Genomic DNA, 25,684 nt, shown 5'->3' on the forward strand with positions numbered 1-25,684 from the left:
TCACCTGCTGAGCCCAGTGAGGTCGGCGCCCGCCGCGTCGCCCATCTTGTGGGTGGGCGACTCCTGAGCACGCATGAGCAGCTGGCTGGCGCTGCCGGTGCCGGCGGTGGTGCTGGTGGCGGCGGCGGCGGTGGCCATCGGAGCCCTGCGCGAGGTCACCCTGAAGCCTCCGACCCCGCCGCTGACCAGGTGGCGTGGCGACACCAGTCCCGAAACGGCAGCAAACTCGCGGCTGAACTTGTGCGTGCTGAGCAGTGAGCTGCGCAGGCTGTGCTGCTGCTGGCGCTGCTGCTGTCGCTGCTGCTGACGTTGCTGCTGCTGTTGCTGCTGTTGCTGCTGTTGCTGCTGCTGCTGTTGACAGGGCGAAGACGGGGACACGGACCTGGCCGTCGCTTCCCGCTCGCGATCCCGGAATGCCAGCGAGGCACCGTGTCGCGGCGACAGCAGCCCCGCGACGTGCGCCTGCAGCTGTCGGCCGTGGCGCGGTGACACGAGCGCGCTCAGCCGGTAGCGGTGCGGCGACGAAAGGCCGGCGATCGCCGCCGCCGGGCCCCCGGTGGTCACCGGCGGCCCGCAGCAGGACGAGTGCCCCGACGCGGCGGTGGTCACTGTGCGGTGCTGCTGCTGCTGTTGGAAGGCGGCGGCGGTAGCGGCGGCGGCGGTGGCGCGTCCCGTCGGCGAGTGGTGCTTGGCGGCGCGGCTGCACGGGGGCAGCGAGGAGCTGCGCTGGGGGGAGCGGTGCAAGCGGCGCGAGAAGAGGCCCCCAGGGCCACCCCGCAGGCTCTTGGGGGACGACTGGGGGCTCCGGGGGGACTGCGGGGACCTGCGCCGTGCGGGTGGTTAACGGCAGCAACGGTGGAGTTTAGTCGACCGTCGCCAACAAGCAGCAGAGACAGAATCTGAATCTCAGGCGTTACCTTCGGGCACGCCCTGTTTTGTGACGTTTGGTCAGTTCAATGCATTTCGTCACCGATAGTCTGAACAATGATGCCAAGGACTATTTTGTTACGCATCAATGCATTGCTTAAAGTCACTGGGGATGCTACAATTCACCACACTATGAAATAGAGCGGTCTGGAATCCTATCACGAACCTGAATCGTGATAGCTCTTGGGAGGAGGGGTTGGATGGTCAGAAAACGCACACACAGGAATTCTAACGAAAATCATATTTTATAGAATGTTATTAATCCACTGCTGGATGAAGGACTGTGTGGGGGCAGTGTCGTTCATAGGGGCTGCTTGTCCACACTTGCTCATCTGTGCAGGTTGGTTAAGATGTCAGAATCTGAATCTTTATTTAGACCGGAGCAATCCGATGAGCTATGAAGCTCTTTTGTCCAAACAGGTCAGCAAGTTGCAACAAACGATGCAAAAAAAGGGTAAGCAAGTCACTATAAATATAAATATAGCATATGTCATGAGCGAGGCAACAGACCACTTACCTGACACAAGCGTACATGTGTAATGATAGAGCGCCATCTCCTGTTTGGTCGATTCTTACCTTTACGTCTTATCTGTTGGACGGGTTATATCTAAGGGAAAGATTAATGGGAGGAGCTAGCCGGGAAGCTGCTGGAACCTTCTAGAACCTTCTAGAAGGTTCCAGGAGGGGCGTGGCCAGAGGCGGGGCTTAGCCCCGCAAACGGAATATAAGCGGGGGCAGTGTTACATTCGGGGTCGGTGATTGAAGATTCAAGAAGGAGCTACACGTCGCTGCTGCCCAGCCATCTCCATCGACCACGTGGCGGCTCGTCCACCCAGCCACCGCCCGCTCTCAGCACGCCGCCAGCCAGCGGCGAGGTGGAGGGTGGGTGAGCGCCACGTGGCGCGGGGCAGCGCAACTCGCGGAGAACAACACGCCATCCGCGAGCGAGAGAGAGAGGGAGAAGTCGGGTGTAACCAGAAGCTTTAATATTATTACACATGCGAACGGACAGTCAAGAAGACAATCGAGGCCTCTGATTGGTGCAGGGAGGCCTCAAAGTCGATTGGTCAGGAGATGAGATTCAAAGGGATTGGAGGAAAGATGAAAACGTAAAAGGCGGGAAACGAGGGTTGACTGTAGGGTCGACGGTTGACAACCATTGGAGGAGGGGGACGAGGATTGGCTGAAGGGAGTGGGGCGAGCGAGGCTTCCAGAAAGGGGGCCCGGGGAATATAAAAGGGGATAGCACAAGGGGAGGGGACAGTTGGAGAGGAAACGGAGTTCAAGCACCAAGAATGAAGCCCGGGCCTGGATATAGTGCTGTGTCCGAATGAAAGGTTCCAAGTAAAGTACAGCGTGTGTTGGCGTCACTACACACATAAATACATTGTCACTCGCCACCGATTTTTTTGCCATGGCGGGGAATCAAACTCGGGGGGCTAGAGTGCGATGAGCTATAATCACTCGACACGCATTTTTATACGCGTTAAAAAGTCTCCACTCACGATCTCTCATATACGCAGCAAATCGGGGTTTGCGATGTGAAATTGCGTTCCAACAATCCGGGTTCATTGACGGGCTAATGTCTGCGCTCTCGTTAACCAGTAAATTCTTGAGCTCAAAGAGCACCATTCCATCAAATATAACAGTATTGATAGCAGTATTGATTTACTGAAGACATGTATTTGTCCATCATGCCAATTTATAAGTAAAGAATTAAAAGTAGTACAAATGAGCAAGATGCTGCTATCTTTTTTTTTTTTACAAAATGCAGCTTCGTGTTCTGGAAGTGGGCCTGACCGGAGCAGGCAAAACGAATTTAATGGCATCAACTAACAGCTCGACGTCCACCACTTACTTCACTGCCATCTGTGGGCCAGGTGGGAGCTAAATGAGTGAGCACCAGAGCGCGTGCGTTTTGACAACGCGAAGGGAGAGAGTGACGGGGTAGCGAATGTACGAGGTAGGCGTGTGTCATTGTCGGGCATGAACTACGCGTGAAATAGCGTCTCGGAGGGCCACGGGCAGGTTCGTGACCTCACAACGTGCCCCAGCAGTTTGTAGGTGGACATTCTGGAATTAAATTAATAATGGGGCTTTTTCTGCAGAACATTATACATGTAGAGCTGGGGTGATTCGTTAACCTCGTCAATTACGTGATCAAGATTATAATGGACTACTTTTTCTTTTTTTAACAGTAGCCGACTACTTGGGTCCCTTTTTTAAAAAACGCACTCGTCATCCACATCCTTCCCGTGAAGGCACGAAACACCCCTGCAAGCCATGCCAATGATGTCACCAGGCCCTGCCCCATCATCACGGTGACGAGAACTTCCTCGCCTGGTATACAGGATGTTGTGCGGGGGTTCGATCCTGACCCTGACGCCTGGATATTTGGAGTTTGCGTGTTCTACCCATGGTTGTGTGGATTTTTCTCCGGGTCCTCCGCTTTGTCCCTCCACATGAGAAACATGCATTTAGAGGATTTGGCTGCGATAAATGTCCACGTTATAAGCCAATTTATTGGGCTATCATTTGAGCTACATACCTCAGTGGGCCTTACCTGGTAAAAAAGAAAAGTAACTTGCCAAAAAAGTACCTTGTCAAAAGTAGTCCATTATAATCTTGATCACAGCACACACTGGAAGTGAAACGTTTTCCCTCAAACTCTTCTGGCGTTATCCAGTTGGCCGATTAACCGATAACCGGTAGGCTAATCAATATACGTACATCCGCCCGACACTTTCACTCAACAGCTCACCTGGCCTCGAAGGCCGATTTGGTGGGTGTGCGCGTGGGGGACTGCTGCGGCGTGGCCGGCCCCGACCCAGGCAGGCTCCCAGCCATCACCGACACGGGCCGCGGGATCTTGCTCCTCCACGTGGGCGACCGCGGCGGGCTGCCACTCTCCTCCCTCTCGTCGCCGGCCTTTGCTTCCTCCCGGCGGCTCGCCTGCCCGCCGGCCTTCTCATCGGCCCCCGCCTTGTCGGCGGGCCCGCACGGCAGCAGGATGGCCCTGAAGGGGCCCTGCCTCTTGCCGGCGAGCAAGCGCGACAGATCGACGGGGTGCAGGCGCCGCTGGAACAGCTTGTCCTTCGCCGACGCCAGCTGCAGGGCGGCGCCGTCCTCCTTGTGCGTCACCGGCACGGGGATGTGGCTCTTCTTGGAGGCCGCCGCTGCCGCCGCCACGGCCGTAACAGTCGTCATGGCCGCCGTGGTGACCGAGTCGACGAGGCCGGCGCGCAAGGAGATGCTGGCGCCGTAGTATGGCCCTCCGTCGCGGCACGGTCTCACGCTGGGCCTCAACGCCAACGACGACGGCACCACGGCGAGCGTTTCCCTCTTGGACTCGCCCTCGAAGCTGCGGCGCAGCTCCGCCTGCGACGACATCGTAGCCATTGCCATCATCGTCGTGTCCTTGCGTTGCTGCTGCGGGGAGTGTGGGGGTGACGCTTGCACCCTCTCGGGGCTGAAGGCACGCCCGGCCGCCTGCGCGCTGCCCCGCCGCCGCAGCAGCCTCTCGGCAGCACCAGCGGGCCCTCCCGGCTGCAGCGCCGCCCGGGACAGTGTCGGTGAACCGCCCCTCTGTTCGTCCCTGCCGGGCACCTCCAGCTCGATGGCAGCCGCCAGCGGCCCCGGCGCCCACGGTTTATCATGCGGCGTGAGCGCCCCAGCGGTGGCGCCGGCCCCGGCCTCCTGGTCGTGCGCCGTCGAGTCGAGGGCGGCGCCTAGCGAGCGGGCGCCCCGCGCGTCGCCCGGCGAGAACGTGACGAGCGTGCGCGAGCCCTCCTCGTCGTCCGCGTCCGCCTTGATGGTGGACGAGCGGAAGCGCTCGCCGTCTTCCGCGGGGACGGCCGTGCGGCCCGACGCCGCCGCCACGGCAGCTCGGCCTCCAGAACCGGCGGGCAGGTTTACGGCGGCGGTGACGAAGGTGGCGGTGGCGGTGGCGGCGCTGGCGATCCTCGCCCCGAGCGATTCGCCGTTCCGCCGCTCGGCGTCGATGGCGCCGTTGCTGCGGCCGCTGGCGCGGGACGAGCGGCGCTCGGAGCGGCTGCCGTCGCCGTGGTCGGAGAGCAGGGCCAGTGAGCGGGGCACCTCGGCCGCGAGCGCCGCTTCTAGGCCGCACGGCCCGCGGTGGCGTTCCGTGACCGTGCCACTGCCGCCAGGGTGGGACACGAATTCCAGGCTGGAGGATGCGCGCATCGCGGCCAGCGGTGTGCGCATGTCGGACACCTGTGGGGGGGGGGGGGGGGGAAACAAGCAGCAAGGAGAAGAGCAGGGCACGGCTTGTAAATGGTTGAGCCGAGAGATGGCCATGTGGTCAAGAGTGTTAAAGTGCCGAGCCAGCATTGCTGAGATCCTGGCCTTGAATACTGGTTTGTAGCCACCCGTGATTAAACCGAATTCTTAAGTGTAGCGAGGTCGATGACATAAGACCAGTCATCTCTGATTCTTATTTATCTATTACTCATTCTTTGATTGTATCGCTCACACCTCTATCATACATTCACTTTTGTTCTTTCACTCATTGCCTGATTAATTCACCCCTCATTGTGTCTCTCACCCATTCCATCTCTCACATTCTCTCATTCACCCTCTCTCTCTGGGGTCCCTCCTTTTATTCCTCCTCTCTCACACACCACCTCTCGCGCCCTCCCCTCCCCGTTCCCTCTCTACCGACCTGCCCGGGCGGCACTCCCATCGCCCTCCACCCGGCCCTGTCGGCCGCCCCCGCCGGGTCGAACCCTCGTGCCGAGTAGAAAACCCCGAGCGTGGTGCGACTCCGTTCCAGCGTGGACTTGAGCTCCGGGTACGCGCTCAGCCGCCACACCAGCCCGCCGGCCGCAGCCGCCACCGCCGCCCTTGCCCCTCTCTCCTCCCCTGAACCCTGGCCCTCCCGGGAACCCCTGTCCGACGTGGCAGACCCCGACGTGGCTTCCCGCCGCCCCCCGTTGCCTGGCGAGTCTCGGTCCTCGTCGGAGACGTGCAGCACCTCGGGCTCCTCCTCGTCCTCGCTCGGCTCCGTGCAAACGAGCGGCCGCCGGACGTCTCGCTCGGGGCCCGCGCCGCTCCCGGCGGGGCCGGATGGCGAGGGGGCAGCGGCGCCGGCGGAGGCGGGCTGCGCTCTGCCGGCACCGGAGATCGGAAGGAAGTCGCGGAGTTCGCCCTCCTTGTCGACGAGCACCCAGTCGTCGCTGGGGGCACCGCCACACACCGACACGAAGCCACTGCTGGGGTTCGCCTGCTCCGGAGAGGCGGCCCCACCGGCACCAGCGCCGCCCGCGCCGGTGGGGCCTGACACGGCCTCGCCTGCACATGCACATGGAATAATAATGATTTATGTTTTGACAGAGTTATTTTCATGGATAAATGTGAACAATGGGTTTAGTGGTGTGGCGTAGTTGCCGTGGCCCATGCTCCTTTCTGGACCCTGTGCAGTTGCAGGCTCAATAGCTACACCACAGTATCGTCTCCAGCAATAGCGCCAATAACCCACACCAGTATGAATAAGATAAAGTTCGCTGCCATAAAATAATCGAAATATATTCAGCGGTCACCTTCGCTTCTGGGTGGCACCGCAGCCGCTGTGGCCTCGATGCTGGACTTTCCGCGTCCGTGGGCGACGGCGTCGCCGAGCGAGGCCACGCGCGACGATCCCCCGCCAGCCCTCCGCTCCGCGTGCCCTGCCGAGCCTGGGCCTGCCCCTGACCCCGACCCCGCCCCTGCTGCCGACGCTGACCCGGAGCCGTGGAGCGCTGCACCCCGATCATCCTGCGCAGTCGCACCCCTGCAGTAAAAATGGCACGAGAGAGAAAGGAAGTTGTCATTGAGGATTTCAGCTGGGCTACTCCTCTGTGTGTGTGTGTGGTTGTCTCTCTGTGTGGCATCCTCTACTGGAGCAGACAGGGAGAGAATATGCTGTCCGTACAAGATGGTCCCAGGCAGAAATCACATTGGGGCTCCACGAGGCGATGTCGGATAACCCTGGCAGGCACACCTGAGGAGTTGCTACAATGGTTGCGGTTCCCTTTCTTGATAAAGGAAAACCCCCCCCTCCCGATCTGCACCAGGGCAAATTTATTTTACATTTGCATTTAACCGTATGGACAACAACTTTCAGAGGCAAGCGCAGATGACAGGATCTGCCACTCTGCTCCGGATGAGAGCGTGGCGGCCCCCAGCGATGAGTGGGCGCTCGTTGACAAGGACCACCGCCGCCGTGGGTCTCACCTCGCCTCGGCGGCACAGTCGGCGCGCGCCGCCTGCAGCGACGCGAGGAGGTAGCGCTCGGCCGAGTCGGGCCCGTTGAGGCCGACGAGCTTCCAGCTGAGCGGCCGCTCACCCGGCAGCCGGTCCCGCAGCACGGCTTCGAGCTGAGCGCGCGCCAGCGGCGAGCCACACACCCCGCCGGGGCTATGGTCCTCCTCTGTGCCACACTGCGTCTGCAGTCAACAACGGTCACAGGGGCGGGTGAGCGAGTGAGTGGTGCAGTGAGTGAATGAGTGAATGGGCAGGTGAATTATTCAATGGGTTGAGTGGACGGTTGAGTGCTTGAGTGCGTTAAGGAGTCCTCCTCCTCAACCTCCTTTCCGTTCCTCTCTTAAAGCTCACATGCTCACCTCTTCTCCATTGCCCATTCTCTTCCCCTTGCTTACCCCCGCCGACCCTTCCATTTCTTCCCTCCCCTCCCCTCCCATACACCCATTCCTCATTCCTTGCATGCCCCTGCCATCTCAATCATTTATTTATACGTTTTTAAAAAAATGTTCTAAGCGCCTTAAACAAAGGCGCTCTCTATAAATGTAAAATAACATGAGGTGTAGGATGAGTAAATGATTGAATGAGTAGCTGGCAGACGGAATGATCACGTAAATGAGTGGATGTGCGAGTGAGTGTGTGAGTAGGTTGGCGAGTGAGCAGGTGGAAGATTGAACGAAAAGGTGAGTGAGCTCACGAGGAAGCGAGCATGTGAGCGAGTATGTGGGCGAGCACACGAGTGAACAAGCGAGCATGTGAGTGAGCACACGAGTGAGTGAGCATGTGAGTGAGCACACGAGTGAGTGAGCGAGCGAGCGAGCGAGCAGGCATCACGCTTCGGCTCGCCTTGCAGATGTTGATGCGCAGGCGGTTGCGGTTGAAGTCCGTCTCATCCCACGTCTCGGCCTCCAAGTTGAAGGCCATGTGAGGCAGGTGCGGCCCGCCGGCCTCGGCCCCCCTTGGTGGGGGCCCGCCGGGCTGGGCCGCCCCCCCGACGACGCCGCCACCGCCCCCAAGGTTGTCCTGGTCGCTCAGATGCTCGTCCTGCAGGACCTCGTCCGTGTTCTCGCGCAGAACGTCCGCACCGGGCTGGGGTGTCCCCGCAATGCTGCGACGCGCACACCCACGCAAAGGTTTTGCCCTGAACGGCCGTACAGACTCCTGGGGCCGGCAGTTGTTTTTGTTGCAGAAATCGGCAGTGAAATATATGTGCCTAGGAAGCGTCGATTTTTTTTATTTCGGTGGACGAGAAGCCTCGAGCTTGACGGCGACTACGACGAATGCCCAAACCCAATGCACACCCGACTGTTACGAGACGGCATGAACGTGTGAATGAAGATGTGGACTGAGATGATTCATAGTATGAAAAATAAGAAGAGGTTTTAACTCTTTCTGGCAATAAAACAGGAGGTGTTGAGATGTTCAAACACCAAATAGAAACCTTTTGCAAGGAATCAAGTCCGCATTCACTGCACGTACTTGTGGTGGACATGCAAACAAACATGTATTGCATTGTCTTTGAAACTGATTGGCCTACACCAGAGACAGCCTTCCTTATGGCCTCGTCTCACCGGTGTCAGACCAGAGAATGCCAAAAGGTGAACAGTGCAAAGACAATGCAACTGAGATGATTCAGTTGTGTTATTAGAGACTGCAGTGCGCAGAGGATGACCCTGTATATGTACACAAAATATTTACCATTTACCCATTTCAATGATTGGCTGACACGATAAATAGTTGTGGGGGGGGAGGGGGGGAGTTGCAGGAAATCGCACGGCCCTCACACCAACATCGCCCGCCCCGGCCGCCCTCGCCTCACCGCTGCCGACCGTCGCCGCGGGGGCCTCACCCGAACATCGCGGCGGTCTGACGGGTGAAGTGGTGCGGCGGTGTGGAGGTGGTGGTGCTGGCCAGCGACTCCTCGAGGCCTCCCTTCTCCCAGTCGTACGGCTCGTTCTCGGTGATGCTGCGCTCGCGCATGCTGTGCTCAAACACCGACATCAGCAGCTGCACAGCCAGTGGTGGCGGTTGTGGCGGTGGCGGTGGCAATATTGGTGGTGGTGGTACCGGCGGTGATGGACAGAGACACACAAATGCAAAGCCACACACACCGCTGATTAGCACGGTTGGCGATGTACGGTGCGAACATAGTTCAACATACGTGCTCATATCAACACTTACATCACGCATTTTTTTAAGTAAAAAAGCGATGTTTTTTTTATCGACAATTATTTTAGTTAAACGTAGGTAGCTCATCAGCAATACCATAGGTCCCTGGACCCTTGTGGTCAATATGAGCCACGCTCAAATGTCTACGATGTCAATTACTCAGCTGCTGCGACTGACAGACAAATGAAGTTTATTAAATGGGGACAGACGCTTGAAGGAAAAAATGCTAAATATTACATTATTACATCTGTGATTGACTAAATGAGTAAACAATGCCACTGGGGATACAAAGACGGCCGGCTGTGGTGCTGGCCAACCACCCCCCTCGTGTGCCATGTTGGCCTTCATAGGTGCTCGCTGACAGTTATTGCCCGAACAGTCTGTGAAAAAAAAAAAAGGTGTCAGTTTTGTTGCCAGATAGAAGGGTAAAGAACCAATTATCAGTCTGTGAAAAGGCGATGCGGGAGATCTCTGTATGTGTATCTGTGTGCACACACGGATTCCTAAACTCCAAAAGCTTGATTCCTGTCCACGACGCCCCGTGATCTTGCCGCAGATCAAAAATAAACATTGCTCGTACTTGGTGTACTGTGGGCTGTCGTGGTCTCGCCTTGCAAGCGATGCACCTGGTGTCCCGCGATGAGCAGGCGGCCTAAAATACTGGCGGTGCTGGCCTCACAAACACCGCTCGCAGAGCGCCGCATCGGCCTAAACAGGTTGCTCGCCGACAGCACTGGCCACAGCAAGTACAGGGAGCCACTGTTACCTGCCCCAAGTCGCGCTCCAGCGAACACTGAGTGAGTGTCCCCACGTGTTTTCGGTGTAAAAATGTATCTTCCCCACCCACCTGCCACCAAGCGGTGGCGATGAAACGATTTCTGATAGGGAGCCACTGTTACCTGCCCCAAGTCGCGCTCCAGCGAACACTGAGTGAGTGTCCCCACGTGTTTTCGGTGTAAAAATGTATCTTCCCCACCCACCTGCCACCAAGCGGTGGAGATGAAACGATTTCTGATAGGGAGCACCGATCAAAATTGAGCAGTCGATTCCAGCGGTGGCGTTCAGTCGAATGGAAAGAACTAGACGGACAATGCACATTAGACTGTGCCGACTAGACGGACAATACAAACAAAACGGAATGAGGTTGAACAAATAAGACAAAAACTATTCATTCTTGAATCGAATCGTGACATTGACTCATGACAATTCCTCAAAGGAAGGTGAATTATATGCCTACGGCCAATGTGGATAGTGCTCGTGTTAGGGTCTGGTTGTTTAGTATGGTTAACGTTCATACTTCGGTCTGGTTGGTTAGTATTATTAGTGTTTATACTTGGGTCTGGTTGATAAGTATGTATGTTGTTGAACTTCCTTCGCACCGCATATAGCCAATCATGCTAATTGGCGGTTCGGGGGAATGAATGCTCTGCCAACCAACAATTTGCCTCGCCATGGCCAAGTTATATGGCCGCCTAACGTTTTGCGTTCATAACTCCACTGCCGTCCACGGCCCCCTGCCCCCCTTTGCCCCATCCACGTGTCTTGCGGGAAGGCGGGGGGGGGGGGATCGCCCTGCCTGGTAATTGGGGCGGGTGCAGTAGTCCAGGGTGGATACGTGGTCCAGGAAAATGTGGAAGTCGGTGGGCATGTGGCGCAGGAGCAGCCGGTGATCGTATCGCTCCTTGATGAGGCCGACCTGTTCCTACAGACGCCAAGAGACAAAGATCTCCCCCGTTTGTCATCATTGTCACCATTGCTGGAGTTTTTAGTAGAATGAATAATACAGGGTGCGTCAAAAAATGTGTAACACTTAAATGGGACTATCGTTTTTAATGGAAAAATAACGGATAATACACCGTCACATGATAACAAAATGTTAATAGCTTAAAAAAGTCAAAGAGTCTCCACTCGCTCGCCATCATTGTCAACGCACGCATGAAATCTTCTCCAGGTGGTCTCCAGAGCCCGGAGGCACATTGCTTGTGGTATTGTTGCAAATTCTCAGAAGTGTTAAAAAAGCATTTTTTAAGCATTCTGTATTATTATTACGATCATCACCATTCCACTTTGGTCGGTAGAATGCGAGGCACCTAGATGAGGTTTTTTGGGGGGGGGGGAACCAAGTGGCCGATGGACAAAACTCGCCCCTTTGTGATCATCCCCGTCGAATGGTGGCCACCTCTGAAAACGATTTAACCAAGCGTATCGTTTCAGCGGTCCCTTTCGACACATATTTATTTTACCATCTGAATTGTATTATTTCCCCCCCCCCGAATCGCATTTGATTTGTCATATTGCCACGATGCCACGCGACAAAGGAAATTCCCATTTCAAAACTTGTCGCAAGGAGCAGTGAAACATCCTGAGTCGGGCAACAGTTCCCAGGAGATGACGTCGGAGAACTACTTCCAAAGTCGCTTCAATCGGCCTGGGTGGCATCAATTCACTCTCTGGCCGACAGGACGAACGGAATTATCCCGATTACCCTCGAACGTTGGGACACAAACCTTGTCCTTGATTTTCCTCCATGGGAGCTGGCCGACCGTGAACTCCACCAGCATGTAGAACAGGGACCAAAGGTCATCATGGCGTCCCATTTCCTATTGAAACACCGTGAATTCACACACACGCAAAGACAACGATCTCTCACGTAACAATGGAGACTGTTGGGGCAAATGCTTTAAAAGCGAGCGCTTGTTTTAAGGCCAGCACAATCCACAAAGGGATGGTGTGGCCAGCCTCACGCCCGACCGCCTTGTCTCTTCAAGTGCTGATGGTGACACGTCATCCAAGGCAGAGTTGACCTAGGGGAGGCCCAAGGCCGTTTCAGATAATTGCCACTGTTGTTAGCTATGCGTTCGGGAAATGAACTCGGGTACTGTAGTGCTCATATACAGTGAGGGAAAAAGTATTTGATCCCCTGCTGATTTTGTACGTTTGCCCACTGACAAAGAAATTATCAGTCTATAATTTTAATGGTAGGTTTATTTGAACAGTGAGAGACAGAATAACAACAACAAAATCCAGAAAAACGCATGTCAAAAAAGTTATAAATTGATTGCATTTTAATGAACGTGCAAAATCAGCAGTGGATCAAATACTTGTTTCCCTCACTGTAGGCCACGGGCTGTGTGATATGAAGTTGCGGGCTGTGTGATAGTAAGTCGCGGGTCGTTCTAAACTAGCCCGAGCTCAAACCCTGAGTCTAACTTGCCTTGTTCCTGTGAGCGTTGATGGACGCGTAGCGCACGGTGCCTCGGAAGCCAGCCACAGCACGGGGCTACACAACAACAAGGGTAACATACATCAGCATCATCATCCCCAAAGATAATTATTTTAGTTACAGCACTCACATCCTCAACATCATCATCATCATCCATAACAGTTAAATCGTTCTCATCATCAAAGATCATACATATACCGACAGCACTCACATGGTCGTCGTCGACATGATGAGGTTTAATGGAGATTACAGAAAAGGGCAGTGATGGAGCCAATACACAATAAACAAGATTGCGTACATTTTCTCGTGTCCGTGACCACATAGGCAACACAACACAGCACACACACATAGCACGCGCGCGTGCAGCCGCACACAGCAGCATAGCAGCATTGTAAGGACAAGTGCCAGAGTGTTTGCTCATTTGTGATGAGGCAGAATTGGCTGAGACATTGAGCTGTAAAAAAAAAAATGCTAAATCAGCAGCAGCAGTAGCAGCCAATTTGTAACCTCTGTGTGGCAGAGGTGGGTGGGTGAGGGTGGGTGGGTGAGTGAGTGTGGATGTGCATGGGCGGTGTTTGGATGCGCGTGTGTGTGTGTGTGCGAGATAAGAGTGGATACGTTTTGTGTGTGTCTGTGCGAGAGGCCTATGTTCGCGCACACATGGTGTGTGTGTACGCACGCGTGTAGGTCATCGCATGTGCACGTGTTCACGGATGCATGTGTGCGTAACAAAATTGACAAGCGGATAATAACGACTCCTTCACAGATATGTCTCTCCATGTGAAAAAAAGTAAAAGTGTGCTTCTCCAGAACCCATCGGCCTAACGGCCTTCTGGGAGTGCATCATTTCAGCCTCATCGATTCAGTACAATAACACTCTGGACCGGTTTCGACATATGGTGTCTCACCAGCAGGATCAGCCTTCTTGGAATCGATGCTGGTTCACTGCCAGACGTAATAGGGAAGGACCCTCTCTTTAAGCAATGAGTCCCGAGCGTGTAGATCACTGTGTGAGCTCATATATGTAAGTGTGTGCAGCAACTACATGTGTGTGGATGTGTGGGTGTGTGCAAAGGCATGATATGCTTTTGTGCGTGTAAGTCATTGCGTGGGCATAGTAGGTATGTGTGTAGGTCATTGTATATGCATGCGTGTGGATTTAAAGGCGTCTGTATGTGTGCACGTGCACGTATGTGTCTGTGTGTGTGTCGATGCATAGGCATGTACACGAGTGTCTTGTGGGGAGTGGCAGTGCAGTGCTTAGCGCACTGCGCAACAAAATCTGGCGTCCCGAATTCAATTCCCGCTCACGGGCCAATAGCATTGATGCTTTATCTGAACCGGTTCTGGGCCTCCCCGAGGTCGACTCGGCCTTAAATGGTGGTGCTGGCCAACCCCCCCCCCCACACACACCCCGTTGCGTACCGTACCGACCTTAAAATATGCTCGCTAACCGCACTTGTCCCCCGACAGTCCGTTAAAAGGCTACACGGGGGATCTTTGTCTTTGGGTGGTGTCTGTGACGTGGGTGCTGGCTGCCAGAGGCATGTACTGAGAGTGACGGTTGTGTTGGGGGTGGTAGGCGGGGGGGTGGGTGGGGGTTGGCTCGGTGCAGTGAGTGAGGTGGGGCTGCTGCTGCGCTTTGAGTCAAGGACACTGCAGTGCCGCAACGCCTGGGGGCGCCCACTGCTGTCAAAGCCCTCCCACTGCCCCCCCACCCCTTGTGTGCTGGGTTTTCCACAAACACCACGACGCACAACGGGCAACCACAGGGCGTTCGTCACCCGCAATGCATTTAGTCTGAGCGAGGATGGCAGCTTGGCACGGCAGTGACGCGAGAGTGACGGAGATCTGTGCAGTTCATTTAAAGAAAGGCTCGCTACATTAGGTGCGTTTTTAGCGCGGAGTGATTGATACACACGGCACGCAACCGCCGGTGTAGCGATATTGAACACACGTCTGTGATTTTATCTGGTAGTTTTCATGCTTCTGATTTGCCCAGATTTGGGCAGCAATTGTAAATATATTTAAAAAAATGGATGTACCGTCGTACATTGTGTGACTTATCGGTTGGCAATTGCCGTCAGTACCCCATGGCATTCACAATTGTAACAATTCACCATCCACGTCGATTTGATGAATTCGTGTTAAGATTTTAATGGTCATCAATAATTTTTTCTCGCATTTTTATCGTCTCACTTCAGTCTATCTGGGTTATTTTGTGTCTTATTTATACAGCTTTAGCACCCTTAGCCTAAATGTATCATGAGAAAATCATCCGTATTTATAATGTAAACAATCAGTTCTCACATACACGACTCAATGCGTGTACGAATCCATGAACGGAAACTTGGCTGGTGTTCGTTAAGAAGTAGGAGTTAATAACCGAGCTCCTTCAAATATAACTACAATATGTAAATCGAGTCTCACGTTGTTTTCAAAAGAGGATTATTACTCCATTGTGGCCACTAAAAGGTCTCAACATTGGCCATGATTTACAAATCGTTTGGTCAGCAGAGTCCTCACTATGACTGCGATTGGACGGAACTTGTCACGTACATCTGATTTCCCGTTTGATTTCCCGTTAAATCTCATTCGCCGTATCCTATGCGCATTCATTCGACTGTGTGAAGGACACGTAGGTTTTCTTTTTTAAATGTCTTCTCGAGCAGAAAACGTTTTTTTGGAAGGACGTGTACATTCTTGCCTGTCCTGTAGATTTTTTTTGATTAATCGCCACTTATTTGAATTGAAAATAGTGAATTGGAAACCCAGCGACTGACACACACACACTCCCGGCGACTTGCAAGAGAAACGCCACGCTCACCGCGAGCAAACTCTTCAACGCTAACAACAGACGCAAACTAGAACCAATTTAAATTAACACGTTCCCAGCCGTGAGTTAAAACACTTACACAAGCCCTTCCGTCAATCCACCACGTTTGTTGTGGCGGTTGTTTGGTCATAACTTCGCCACGCTGGTCAGTGTGAGTTTGTGATAGGGAGTGATGAGAGAACCCAGGACCAGATTCAGATATCGCTCACCACTCGTGTTACCCACGGCATGGAATTGAACTCTGGTCGCTGGTTTTACTGCACCACCACCCCTTCATCAATACTTAAGCATGTGTAAGGACAATACGGGGCCTAGTGACCGTAAATAATAGTTGAAGCGACAGTGACAGGCAGGGTCAAATGAGGCGAGAGAGAGAGTTCTGGAAACGGGGCGTGGCTGAGTCGAGGGGCGTGGCTGAGCTGGAGGGGGAGATAAAAGGCAGCGCGGAGTGAGGCTCAGGGCTGCTGTGGGGATTCGAAGTTGGGCCGCCGTCGCTGTCGTCATCTAGGAGTGGATCGTCCTCTCCGTCTGGGAGCGGGTCGCCTTATCGTCTTGGAAGACCAGGGGGAGATTATATATCGTTGCCGTAGCTGCTACTCCGAACGTTGTGTATCAGTTACATAAAGTTACCCACTGTACATAGTCAACTCACATCTGCCCGTTAACATGCCATTGAGTCGGGAAGACCGTAATAGACAATAAATATATATACATACTTGAACAAGACAGTGTCTCTGAGTGCTACATTACACATGTATTAAGTATAATCATCATCATCGGCCATGATCAATCCACGGCTAGACAAAGGCCTCCCGAAGCTATCCCTATCTCGCTCAACCATGCGTTGCACCCTTATATACGTCTAAAGATAATCTGCCCAAGTCAACTGACGCTACAGGGAACGTATACATTTGACATTGATTTATGTTTTTGCAGCATTTTCGATTTCTCAAATGATGCGGTTGTTTTTACAGATATTTCTGTTTGTGTCATTACTGTACTTTATTTTATTTGTTTTGCTTATGTAATTTTTGTGGACCGGGTCACTCTAGCAAACCACACTCATCATCCTGGTCTCTTGACTATACATAATTTTTTTATTAATATCTGCTTCTTACCGAACGGGTCAGTTGAGACCGACGCAGAGCTGAGTTGAACTGATCGATATTCTAAGCGTGTGGGCGTTGCCGTGGAGTGCATTGGAGCGGCAGTGGATAGATAGCCAGGCCGGCACGTTCCTCACCGGTCGCACCTCCCCGCTCGAGTTGGTGTACTGGCGGGCCAGGCCGTAGTCCAGCATGAAGCACTTGTGCGTGGTGCTGGGCAGGCGACCCATGGCGAAGTTGGACTGGTGAAGCGCGCGAGCACACACACACACAAACAAACAAAAACACGAAGATCCCCTGTATAGCCTTAACAGACTGTTGGGGCAAGTGCTCGTTAGGGAGTAGCACACCCAACGAGGGGGTGGGTGGCCAGCACTACGCCCGACCGCCTTTGTCTCCCCAGTGGTGATGTTTACACACCACACCAGGTACTCATATGAGTCGGACACACAGGCATAGTCACATGCACGGAGAAATACCCCGAGCGTTCCCACGTATCCCCACAATCACGATTTTAATTTCTCACTCAATATATTTCCGCGTCGCCGGTAGACTTGAGTAGGTGGCACGTGACTAGTAGTAGCCACAGCCATAGTGAGAGGTGTACTGGATGTGGTGTGCCGGGTGTATGGAAATATTATCTGGACCCAGCTGAAATTAAGCCCTGGCCACGTGACGTTCCTCCCCCACCATTTCCCGCACCCCTCCGTCGCTCCCGCCCCCCCCGCGTCTCACGGGCTTGATGTCTCGGTGCAGGAAGCCCACGGCATGAATGCTCTCGATCGCCTCCAGCATCTGGCGCCCGAGGCGCAGGGTGGTGCTGAGGCTGAACGTACCGCGGGGCTGGCTCCGACGTAGGTCAGCCAGGTTCCGACCCTGAACGGGGAGCGGGGGTGGGGAGAGATACATTTGGTCATAGGGCGGCAGCGTGGCACAGCGGCGACAGTTGTGTTCATGGCGAGAAGGGCCTGGGTTCGATTCCCGACTCGGGTACCTTTCCGCGTGGGGTGTGTATGGGTTTCCACTGTTGTCCAAAGTGTGAATGAGAGTGTACGTGTGTGTGAGAGTAAGTTGGTGTGCGTGTGTGCACTTTCCCCCAACAGTCTTCTGTTCGAGGCTATGTGGGGGATCTTTGTGAGTAAGCGTGGGAAGTTTGTTCTCCGCTTGCTCTGCATGGGTTTCTTCTGGGTTCTCCAGTTTTCTCCCACAGCTAAAACACATACAATGTTCCTGGCATTGGCCAAACATCTCAATGCAAACGCAAAATTCAATTAATTAAATTGGGATAACACACAGCAACATCGCTGCGACAAACTTGACAGGATACTTCCGCAAAAGGGTCTTGAGACTCGGTGAGGCTTTCCTGGGTAAATGCGCGTAATGATCATAATAATAGAAGGTCGCAGACTCTCAGCTGATCATTAAAAGTGGCCACCCATCTGTCTACCTACCTCCAAAAACAATGCCACGTGTGTGTTTTTTGACTACGTCCTCGGAGCTTCATTCGATTTTTTGTGTGCAAAAGTGGTGGTGAGTGGTGGTCGAGCAGGTCTGAGGATTCGGGCATGTGGTAGTGGGGGGGGGGTGAAGAAGGGGGCACGGTAGGTGAGGTGAGTCCACCGAGTCGTTAGTGACAAACGTTGTGGCCACATAAATTTTTTTTTACATTGTTATTGCTGCTGTTGTTGTTTATTGACCACTCACCTGTAATTGCATCACCACGTAGTTGAACTTGTCGTTTCTCCCACATCCGATGAAACGGCAAACGTGATCTTTACCTGGCGTGAGGGATTCGAGGGAGGATGAAGAGAGGGGGACAGATGGAAAGGATTATGGTTGAGCACGCGCGATGGAGTGCGTGTGTGTGCATCTTGTGTGGGGGGAGTGATAGTGCAGCGGTTAGCGCGCTGCGCTACAAACTCGGCGACCCGAGTTTGATTCCCGCTCACGGCCAACACCACTGACGATTATCTGAAGTGGTCAAGGGCCTCCCCTAGGTCGACTCAGCCTCAAATGAGTACCTGGTGCGGTGTGTGAACATCGCCTCTGGGGAGACAAAGGTGGCCGGGCGTGGTGCTGGCCACCCACCCCCTCGTGTAGTGTGCCGTGCCGGTCTTTATAGGTGCTCGATAACAGCACTTGCCCCAACAGGCTGTTATGGTTATACGGCGGAACCTTTGTCTTTGTATCGTGTGTGTGGTGTACAGTGCATGTACGTGTGAGGTCCACTGTGGAAACATAAGCACCGGGACAATACAGGCGGCCGGGCGAGGTGCTGCCCCCCCACACCACTCTCTCACAGGTGGCGGGGGGGCTCAGCCTTAATAGGTGCTCCCTAACAGCTCTTGAGCCGACGGTCCATCAGGGAGCATGATGACAGTTCAGAAGTTGGGGCGGGTGGGAGAACTATCCACGAGGGTCAAAGTTTGGCGCCTTGGTAGCAAGATGTTAACTACCTCGCCTGATATACAGGAGGTCGTAGGTTCAATCCCAACCCCGACACCTGTATATTTGGAGTTTCCATGTTTCTCTCTGCGTGGTCGCGTTGATTTTTCTCCGGGTCCTCTGGCTTTTCCCTCCACATTTAGAATGAACAACACGCGTGTTAGAGTATTTGGATGTTATAAATGTCCACGTGATAAGCCACTTCGTTGAGCCATCATTTGTGATAGCCTCTGAAAAAGAGCTACATAGCTCAGTGGGGCCTTACCTGGTAAAATAAACATTGTTTAGTTAAGTAGTTTGATGACTGGGTGGAGGGAAGGGGTTGGGAAGCCTTTATTGCTGATATTCTAGAATCGGATCCAGTAATTAGCCGCCCGTAAATGTACTGAGTTTCTGTAGTGCAGTAAGTTTATGGGCCCAGCCTGGTCACTCATGGCTGTATAACAATAAAAAAAACCCATCATGTTAAATACTATATGGGGTTTTCATGTAATCTAAATAAAAGTCCAACTCTGATAATAAAAACACTTGATTCATTGATTGATATGCTGACAAACGGTCTTTGCAGGGCATCCAAACGGTGTGATCCGAGTGTGGGATACACGAGGCTTCTAAGTATAGTTACTTGAGCATTATTTCCACGATGGCAATCTTCCACGCTCAATCTCCAACACAGGGTGTTTGGGCCAATGCTCGCTGCCAGAGCTAATGGAAACGCGGTGCAATGATAGCAACGCCCGACTCGCTGGAGACCGTGATCTAGGCGGACACACAAGTGAAAATGTCGGATACGTGAGCATCTGTGGAAAATGACGGTTCCAACTGCACCGTGCAAAAATACCGCACTGGTTACGAGCGGCCAGTTGATCGGGGTGGATATGCGACGTCCAGGCATGCGACGTTGCACAGTACCTCTGTCGCACGACACAATGCCGATATCACAACAGCAATATCGTATACAGTACTCTCTCTCTCTATATATATACATTTTTCAAACAATAATCAGGAATAACTTTGAAAATAAAACAAATGATCACAGCCCGACCGGTATTGAATCAGGACCAGTTCTTTCAGGAACCCTGCAACCAGAGAGAGCCACACCATGCCAGAGCAGTGCACGCAGAAGGCACAGTGACTAACGCACTGCCTAATTGGATAGTCTTCGGTTACTAGCAGAGGTGTGGACTCGAGTCATGTGACTTGGACTCGAGTCAGACTCGAGTCATGAATTTGATGACTTGCGACTCGACTTGGACTTGCATAACAATGACTTTGTCCCACCTCTGGTTACTAGTGTCTAGTGTTACGTCAGCCCCATTACCACCCCACCACTCCTCCACCACCACGGCCCAGAGAATGCCATCCCATGTCCTCAACTCTCACCGCGCCCTGCCACAACCACCCACACCCCGCCCTTCACCACCCCCCCCCACTTCATCCATCAATCCCTTTAAATATTAAAGCGGTGAACAGAGCACAGGATGAGCGAGAGGGCATGGGGAGACATTGGGTGGGGGGAGGGGGGTGGGCAGGGAAGTCAAGGAGGTGGTGGAGAGTAGGCCAATGTCACGACATAATGGGTCATCAATTTACATTGATTATAATCGAATCGTGCCATGAGAATCGATTATTTCTGCTCTAACGTGGTTGTTCTATTCCCATTATGTTTAATTCCACTTGCAGCGTTTTATTTACGTAAACATATTTCTATTCGTAGACTTTCACGACCAATATTACGATTCACAAGTCATTGCCTTCTGCTTAGATCGTGTAGGTATAATGTCAATCTGTAGCTATAACCCTCGAGGAAGTGTTTCGTTGCGAAAGCTAAGCTTTCGTGTGTGTACACATGTATGTTGAACGTCTTTCGTGTTCATCACCTGATGATGCTGGATGTAATTTCCAGCTAGGTGTTCAAAATTGTCAAAGTTTTGTTCGCTTTCCGACATTCCTCCAGTTTTTGCTGCAAAAGCAAATCAATTTGCGTACAGCTTGTTCTCCTACAACGCCACGTGTTTTCACAACGCGAATTGTATATACCGTGGCGAATGTATTTAGCGGACACACTTTTTTTTTTCTAACGGGGAAGCGAATTGGATATCACGTGATCGAGTGAACAGAACGATGTCACGCGAGCAGGAAGAAGCGGCCGTAACGGCTGCCTCGGCGTAGCATCACGCGAGGCGGGATGCTGCTGGATGCTTCCAGATGCTACCCACGCGTCTCTGTCTTTGTTCAGCCTGTGTACGCATCTCACGTTTTACCGTGGACTGTGCTTTACGCTGTGTTATATATTATTTATGACAACGCGATTTTTCCAAAACGCGGTGTTCTTCAGGAACGCAACTAACGCGTTCTAGGAGAACAGGCCGTATTTGCCCATGACGTTAAAAATTTGATTTGATTGGCTCTGTCGCGTGGTGGAGGCTTATGGGTTAAACATTTACATTATACCCTCCACAATGATCTGACGACCCAAAAGAAACGAGTTAAGAAACGTGTTTCGCATTATTTCCCGCTTGCAATCTTGGCGACGACCCCAGGTCGGTTTTGTTCACGCACCACGCGATTCTGTTCTCCTCGGTTCTCACGCCGTTAAACGAAATAGACTCACTAAATCAAGTTTTGTTTTTTAGATTCGTGCAAAGTACACGCAAATTATTCCTTCGGTCTTAAGGGTCGGAACAGACGGGAGAGGGCAAACGAGACACTTGGTACAGACAGCACAGTACAAGACGAACGTGACGCGTCGAAGGGAACTGGGCAGTACAGATGGGATGGGCAGTTACTGACCGCACAATCATGACTGCAGGTAAGGCAATCATATCGGAATCGACCTCCTGTATATCAGGCGAGGCAGATAACATCTCGCCACCGAGGTGCCCAACTTTGACCCTCGTGGAAACTTCTGCCACCCGCCCCAACATCTAAATTGCCATCATGCCCCCTGATGGACCGTCGGCTCAAGTGCACCTATCAAGACAATAAATAAGCGAGGCAAGCAGTACAAACGAGGGAGTCATGAAAGACAAAAGAAAGGCAGTACAGACATGACAGATGCGACGGACGGTACAAACATGAAAGCCGCTGTAAAATAGACACACAGAACAGAGGAGTTACCGATTGTGCGAACCAGGTCGACGGAAGAGAGTACGAACAAGACAGCAGAATAAAAATAAACAATCCAGGCGACGCAGAACAGATGAGGCAAATTAGCAGGGGAGAGCACAAATTGGAGAGGAAATGCAACTGAGAGAACAGGTATAGGCACACAGGTACGATGAGGGAGATGGAGCATGTGAGACAATACAGACGGGACAGACGGGACAGACGTGATGGTACAGGGAATTGATTCCCGAATTGAATCGTGATTCCGGACTCAAGGGCTGGTTGCGCGCGCGGCAGCGCAGTCGAAGGATCTGCGGCGGTGTTAGGGAGGAGGGAGACGAGGGATTGTGGGAGACAAGGGGATTGTGGGAGACGAGGGGGTTGTGGGAGAGCGTGGGGGGAGGTGGAGGCGTGAGTGGTTGAGGGGGTTCAAAATGCGGTTTTGCGAGTCCATTGGGAACACAATCACGGAACATCAATAAGTAACGCGCGAATCAATAATGTGCAGGGCACACTCAGCAACACTAATAATGCCAACAATAACAACAACCAGCAATAACAAGCAGACAAGGAGTCAGTCAGACAGTCGGTCGAAAAAAAAGCAATCGAGTCAGATGGTAGGCAGGCAGGAAGGCACAGAAGCTGGCAGCCAGTAGGCAAGGCAAGAGCCAGGCAGAAAGGGTGACAAGGGTGTAGGAGAAGCCGGCAGATTTAGGTGATGCTTGGAGGCAGGGAGAGAGAGATGAAGAGACACGCAGAGAGAGGGGTGATGAGAGCTGCAGCAGATTGCGAGAGAGGCGATGAGGTAGACAAGGGGGAGAGGGGTGAAGATACAACGATGCATGAGAATAGAGACAGGGAGAGTTGAAGACGCAGTCAAGGAGAGGAGGTAAGAACAAGGAGGGGGGAGGTGCAAGTGAGAGGTGAGGAGAGCGGTGGGGACAGAGATGAGAGGGGACAACAGGGAAGAGACACAGGGAGAGAGGTGAAGGAATACGCAGGAGGGACCGAGCAGAGAAGTGAGGAGAGTTGTGAGGCAGGGAGGGGAAGAGGCAGGGTGAGGGAGGGGGAGAGGGAGGGGATTACCCTGCAGTTTCTTGAGCACGGCCACCTCCATCTTGAGCACCTGCTTGGGCTGCTGGGCCGACTCCACCTTGAGCGCGACGTTCTCGCGGCTCAGCATGTCGAATGCCTCGTAGATCTCGCCAAACCCACCGCCCCCGATTTTGCGGAACTGGGGAAGGGACCCGGGCGAGGGTTGGTGGAGAAAGAGACCAGGAGGCGGAAGGGGTTGTGTGAGAGATGGAGAGGGATGGAAAAAGATGGAGAGAGGCGGAGATCGACAGAGTGAAATGGAGACAGTGGCGGAGAGAGACAGAGAGACAAAGAGAGATGGGGAAAGATGGAGAGAGACGGATGAACCGATATTTTGGGCAGCAGCACTTTGGGGTGTCCCTGCTTGTCTCCGTCTTTCTGCTCCTCTCTGATGAAGGCTCTCCCTCTCGTATCGTATAAGACGCTCCATTTCAGCGGTTGTCCGTTACTAGCAGCGGTGAAGTATTTTCAAACTATGTGGAAAGAATAGCGTTCGGATGATCATGATGATGATGGCGAGGACAATGACGGTGCTGGTGATGCTACCGATGATGGTGTCGGTGACACTAATTACTAACGACACAGCTTATAATGTCGCCACGATGATCAGAAAGATAATGCAACTGCTGCTGCAAACGACGATGATCATGGCTCTGCTCGTAATGATGTGACGTTGATGAGAAAGCGGAACAAGACGATGGTGATCGTGATGATGACACTGACAATGATACTGCTGATGCTCGTAAGAATGATTAAGCGGACATGGAAGATTCTACAGCTCGTGATGATGATGATCCTCAAAACGATATGCTGCCCTCCACCACTGCTACTGATTCTGCCGATTATATTTCTGATGATGCTGCTGCTGGATGGACTCACCACTTTCCATCGGTCCTTCACGAGGAAGCCGATCGTCAGGATGTCCACGTGCTCCCCCTCCCCACTCAGCTCCCCCTCCCCCTTGGCCGGCACCAGGCACTGCATGGTGGGCCCTCCCCCCTCCGCCTCCCCTCCTTTCACCTGCGCGCTGTATCACCTGTACGGGCTTGAAGGGCAATGGAGGGGAATAAAGGTCACAGAGGGGTGTGAAATAACGATGATGATGGTGGTGATGCAAAAAACCGTGACCGTGACTTTCACAATTTGATGGCTGGCCATCGAACAAAGACGGGGTCCTGGAGGACGCGGTGACCACCCTGACCCCAGCATGACCCCACTCTGACCCCCCCAAACTTTATCTTGACTGCATCACACGCTTTCAGACGCGCTTCTGCGGCCGTGTGGAATGCCCTTTCTTCCGAGATTAGGAAGCCACTGGAGCTAAGGATTTTTAAGGCCAGATTAAAAACTCATATGTTTCGAACTGACTTTTTGTGTGTTCAGTTTGTGGAGGTTGCGCCACCTGGTGCACTACGCTCGGTGCCGCATGTTGTATAAACAGTGACCAAGGTGGTGAATGAAGGGCAACGTCTGTCGAGGTTACAAGGTCACTTATACAGTGCGGTTTGATTGGCAATGCTATTTATAATTTTCATTCACCCCCATCATGAGGATGGTATAGGTTTGCACATACATTGTTTTCTGTTATGATTTTATCTGTTACAAGGCAGGGTTAATAGTGCAGGTGGACGACTACTTTTGGTTCAAATGCGAGGTGATCGAGTTAAGGATGGACAAGTCCGTCCCCCCCAGTCAAATAAACGCGGAATCTCCACCACTGGCTCAGAAGAGCAAACCATAAATGAATACTTGAGAAAGCCTCGGAGGCCCTTTTGGCAGCTCGAGCGTAGCTGAGAACAGACCATTGCACAAGACATCACTTGCGTACACTGTACGGCCCTTTGTCAAGCAAGTGCTGAGTATGATGATGTAAATATGGAAATGTTAAATGGTTACGTGCTCATTCGTCCAGTTAATAATAAACGACGAACCCCCCTGACAAATACAAGATGGGTGCCATTTTTAAATATGGCCACCAATTTTCTCCGCGAATGCCCATTTTTGACATGGAAATGTACAAACCTGTCTGATTTTAAGTAATATTAGTGTCTATATGTAAGGTTTTGACTACGCTGAAACTAATTTCGCGATAAACAATTGCCTCCAAATGTACCTTGGATGTTTTTTTTTATTATCAGGATGTGTTTTATGTCAGCGAGTCCTATCAGCCTGACATCGGTCATGAACACAGAGGAGATTAGCAGTTACAGATATGGATACATTCGCCAGGCATATTAAATCTGCCATTTTTTCAATAATCTACACCACTGTGGATCTGTACATCAGCAGATGAGGTTCATTAGATTACCATGCTAGTCTTGGCACATATAGTTTCAGAACGCTTTGTAACCAAAACTGCAGCGATAGCGCTTGTACCAACGATGACACTCCGTCACTTGCAGCCACATGGTCAGTTTTTGGCAAGTCGTCACAATAGCTGGAAGTGGTTAAACAGATCTGCCATCCCCACTGAGAGCAAGGCTTTGGTTCCCCTCTTTTCCACTCGTACATCCAAGC

General features: G+C 52.8%; 1 protein-coding gene across 1 annotated transcript; it reads right to left on the reverse strand.

Annotated features, from left to right (window-relative positions):
- On the reverse strand, positions 1 to 24,151 carry LOC144729835 (uncharacterized). The gene is made up of 17 exons (XM_078610350.1): positions 24,047 to 24,151; positions 23,159 to 23,306; positions 18,224 to 18,297; positions 17,255 to 17,395; positions 16,657 to 16,761; positions 12,569 to 12,634; positions 11,862 to 11,954; positions 10,931 to 11,056; positions 9,035 to 9,192; positions 8,032 to 8,293; positions 7,159 to 7,370; positions 6,486 to 6,715; positions 5,609 to 6,237; positions 3,689 to 5,160; positions 667 to 823; positions 383 to 627; positions 1 to 181 (listed from the first exon to the last, which is right to left on the reverse strand). The coding sequence occupies exons 1-17, from the start codon at positions 24,149 to 24,151 to the stop codon at positions 1 to 3; spliced, it is 4,404 nt and encodes a 1,467-aa protein (XP_078466476.1).
- Positions 24,152 to 25,684: the final 1,533 nt, after the last annotated feature.

The sequence above is a fragment of the Lampetra planeri genome, chromosome 33, assembly GCF_965212315.1.
Source record: "Lampetra planeri chromosome 33, kcLamPlan1.2.h2, whole genome shotgun sequence".
Taxonomy (NCBI): domain Eukaryota; kingdom Metazoa; phylum Chordata; class Hyperoartia; order Petromyzontiformes; family Petromyzontidae; genus Lampetra; species Lampetra planeri.

Coding starts and splice junctions, on each gene's coding strand:
- LOC144729835 (XM_078610350.1), bottom strand. CDS start 24,151: ATGCAGTGCCTGGTGCCGGCCAAGGGGGAGGGGGAGCTGAGTGGGGAG. Junction 12,635..16,656: donor CGAGCGGGGAGGTGCGACCG/GTGAGGAACGTG, acceptor GTTGTTGTGTAG/CCCCGTGCTGTGGCTGGCTT. Junction 9,193..10,930: donor GCACCCGCCCCAATTACCAG/GCAGGGCGATCC, acceptor CTGGCTGTGCAG/CTGCTGATGTCGGTGTTTGA.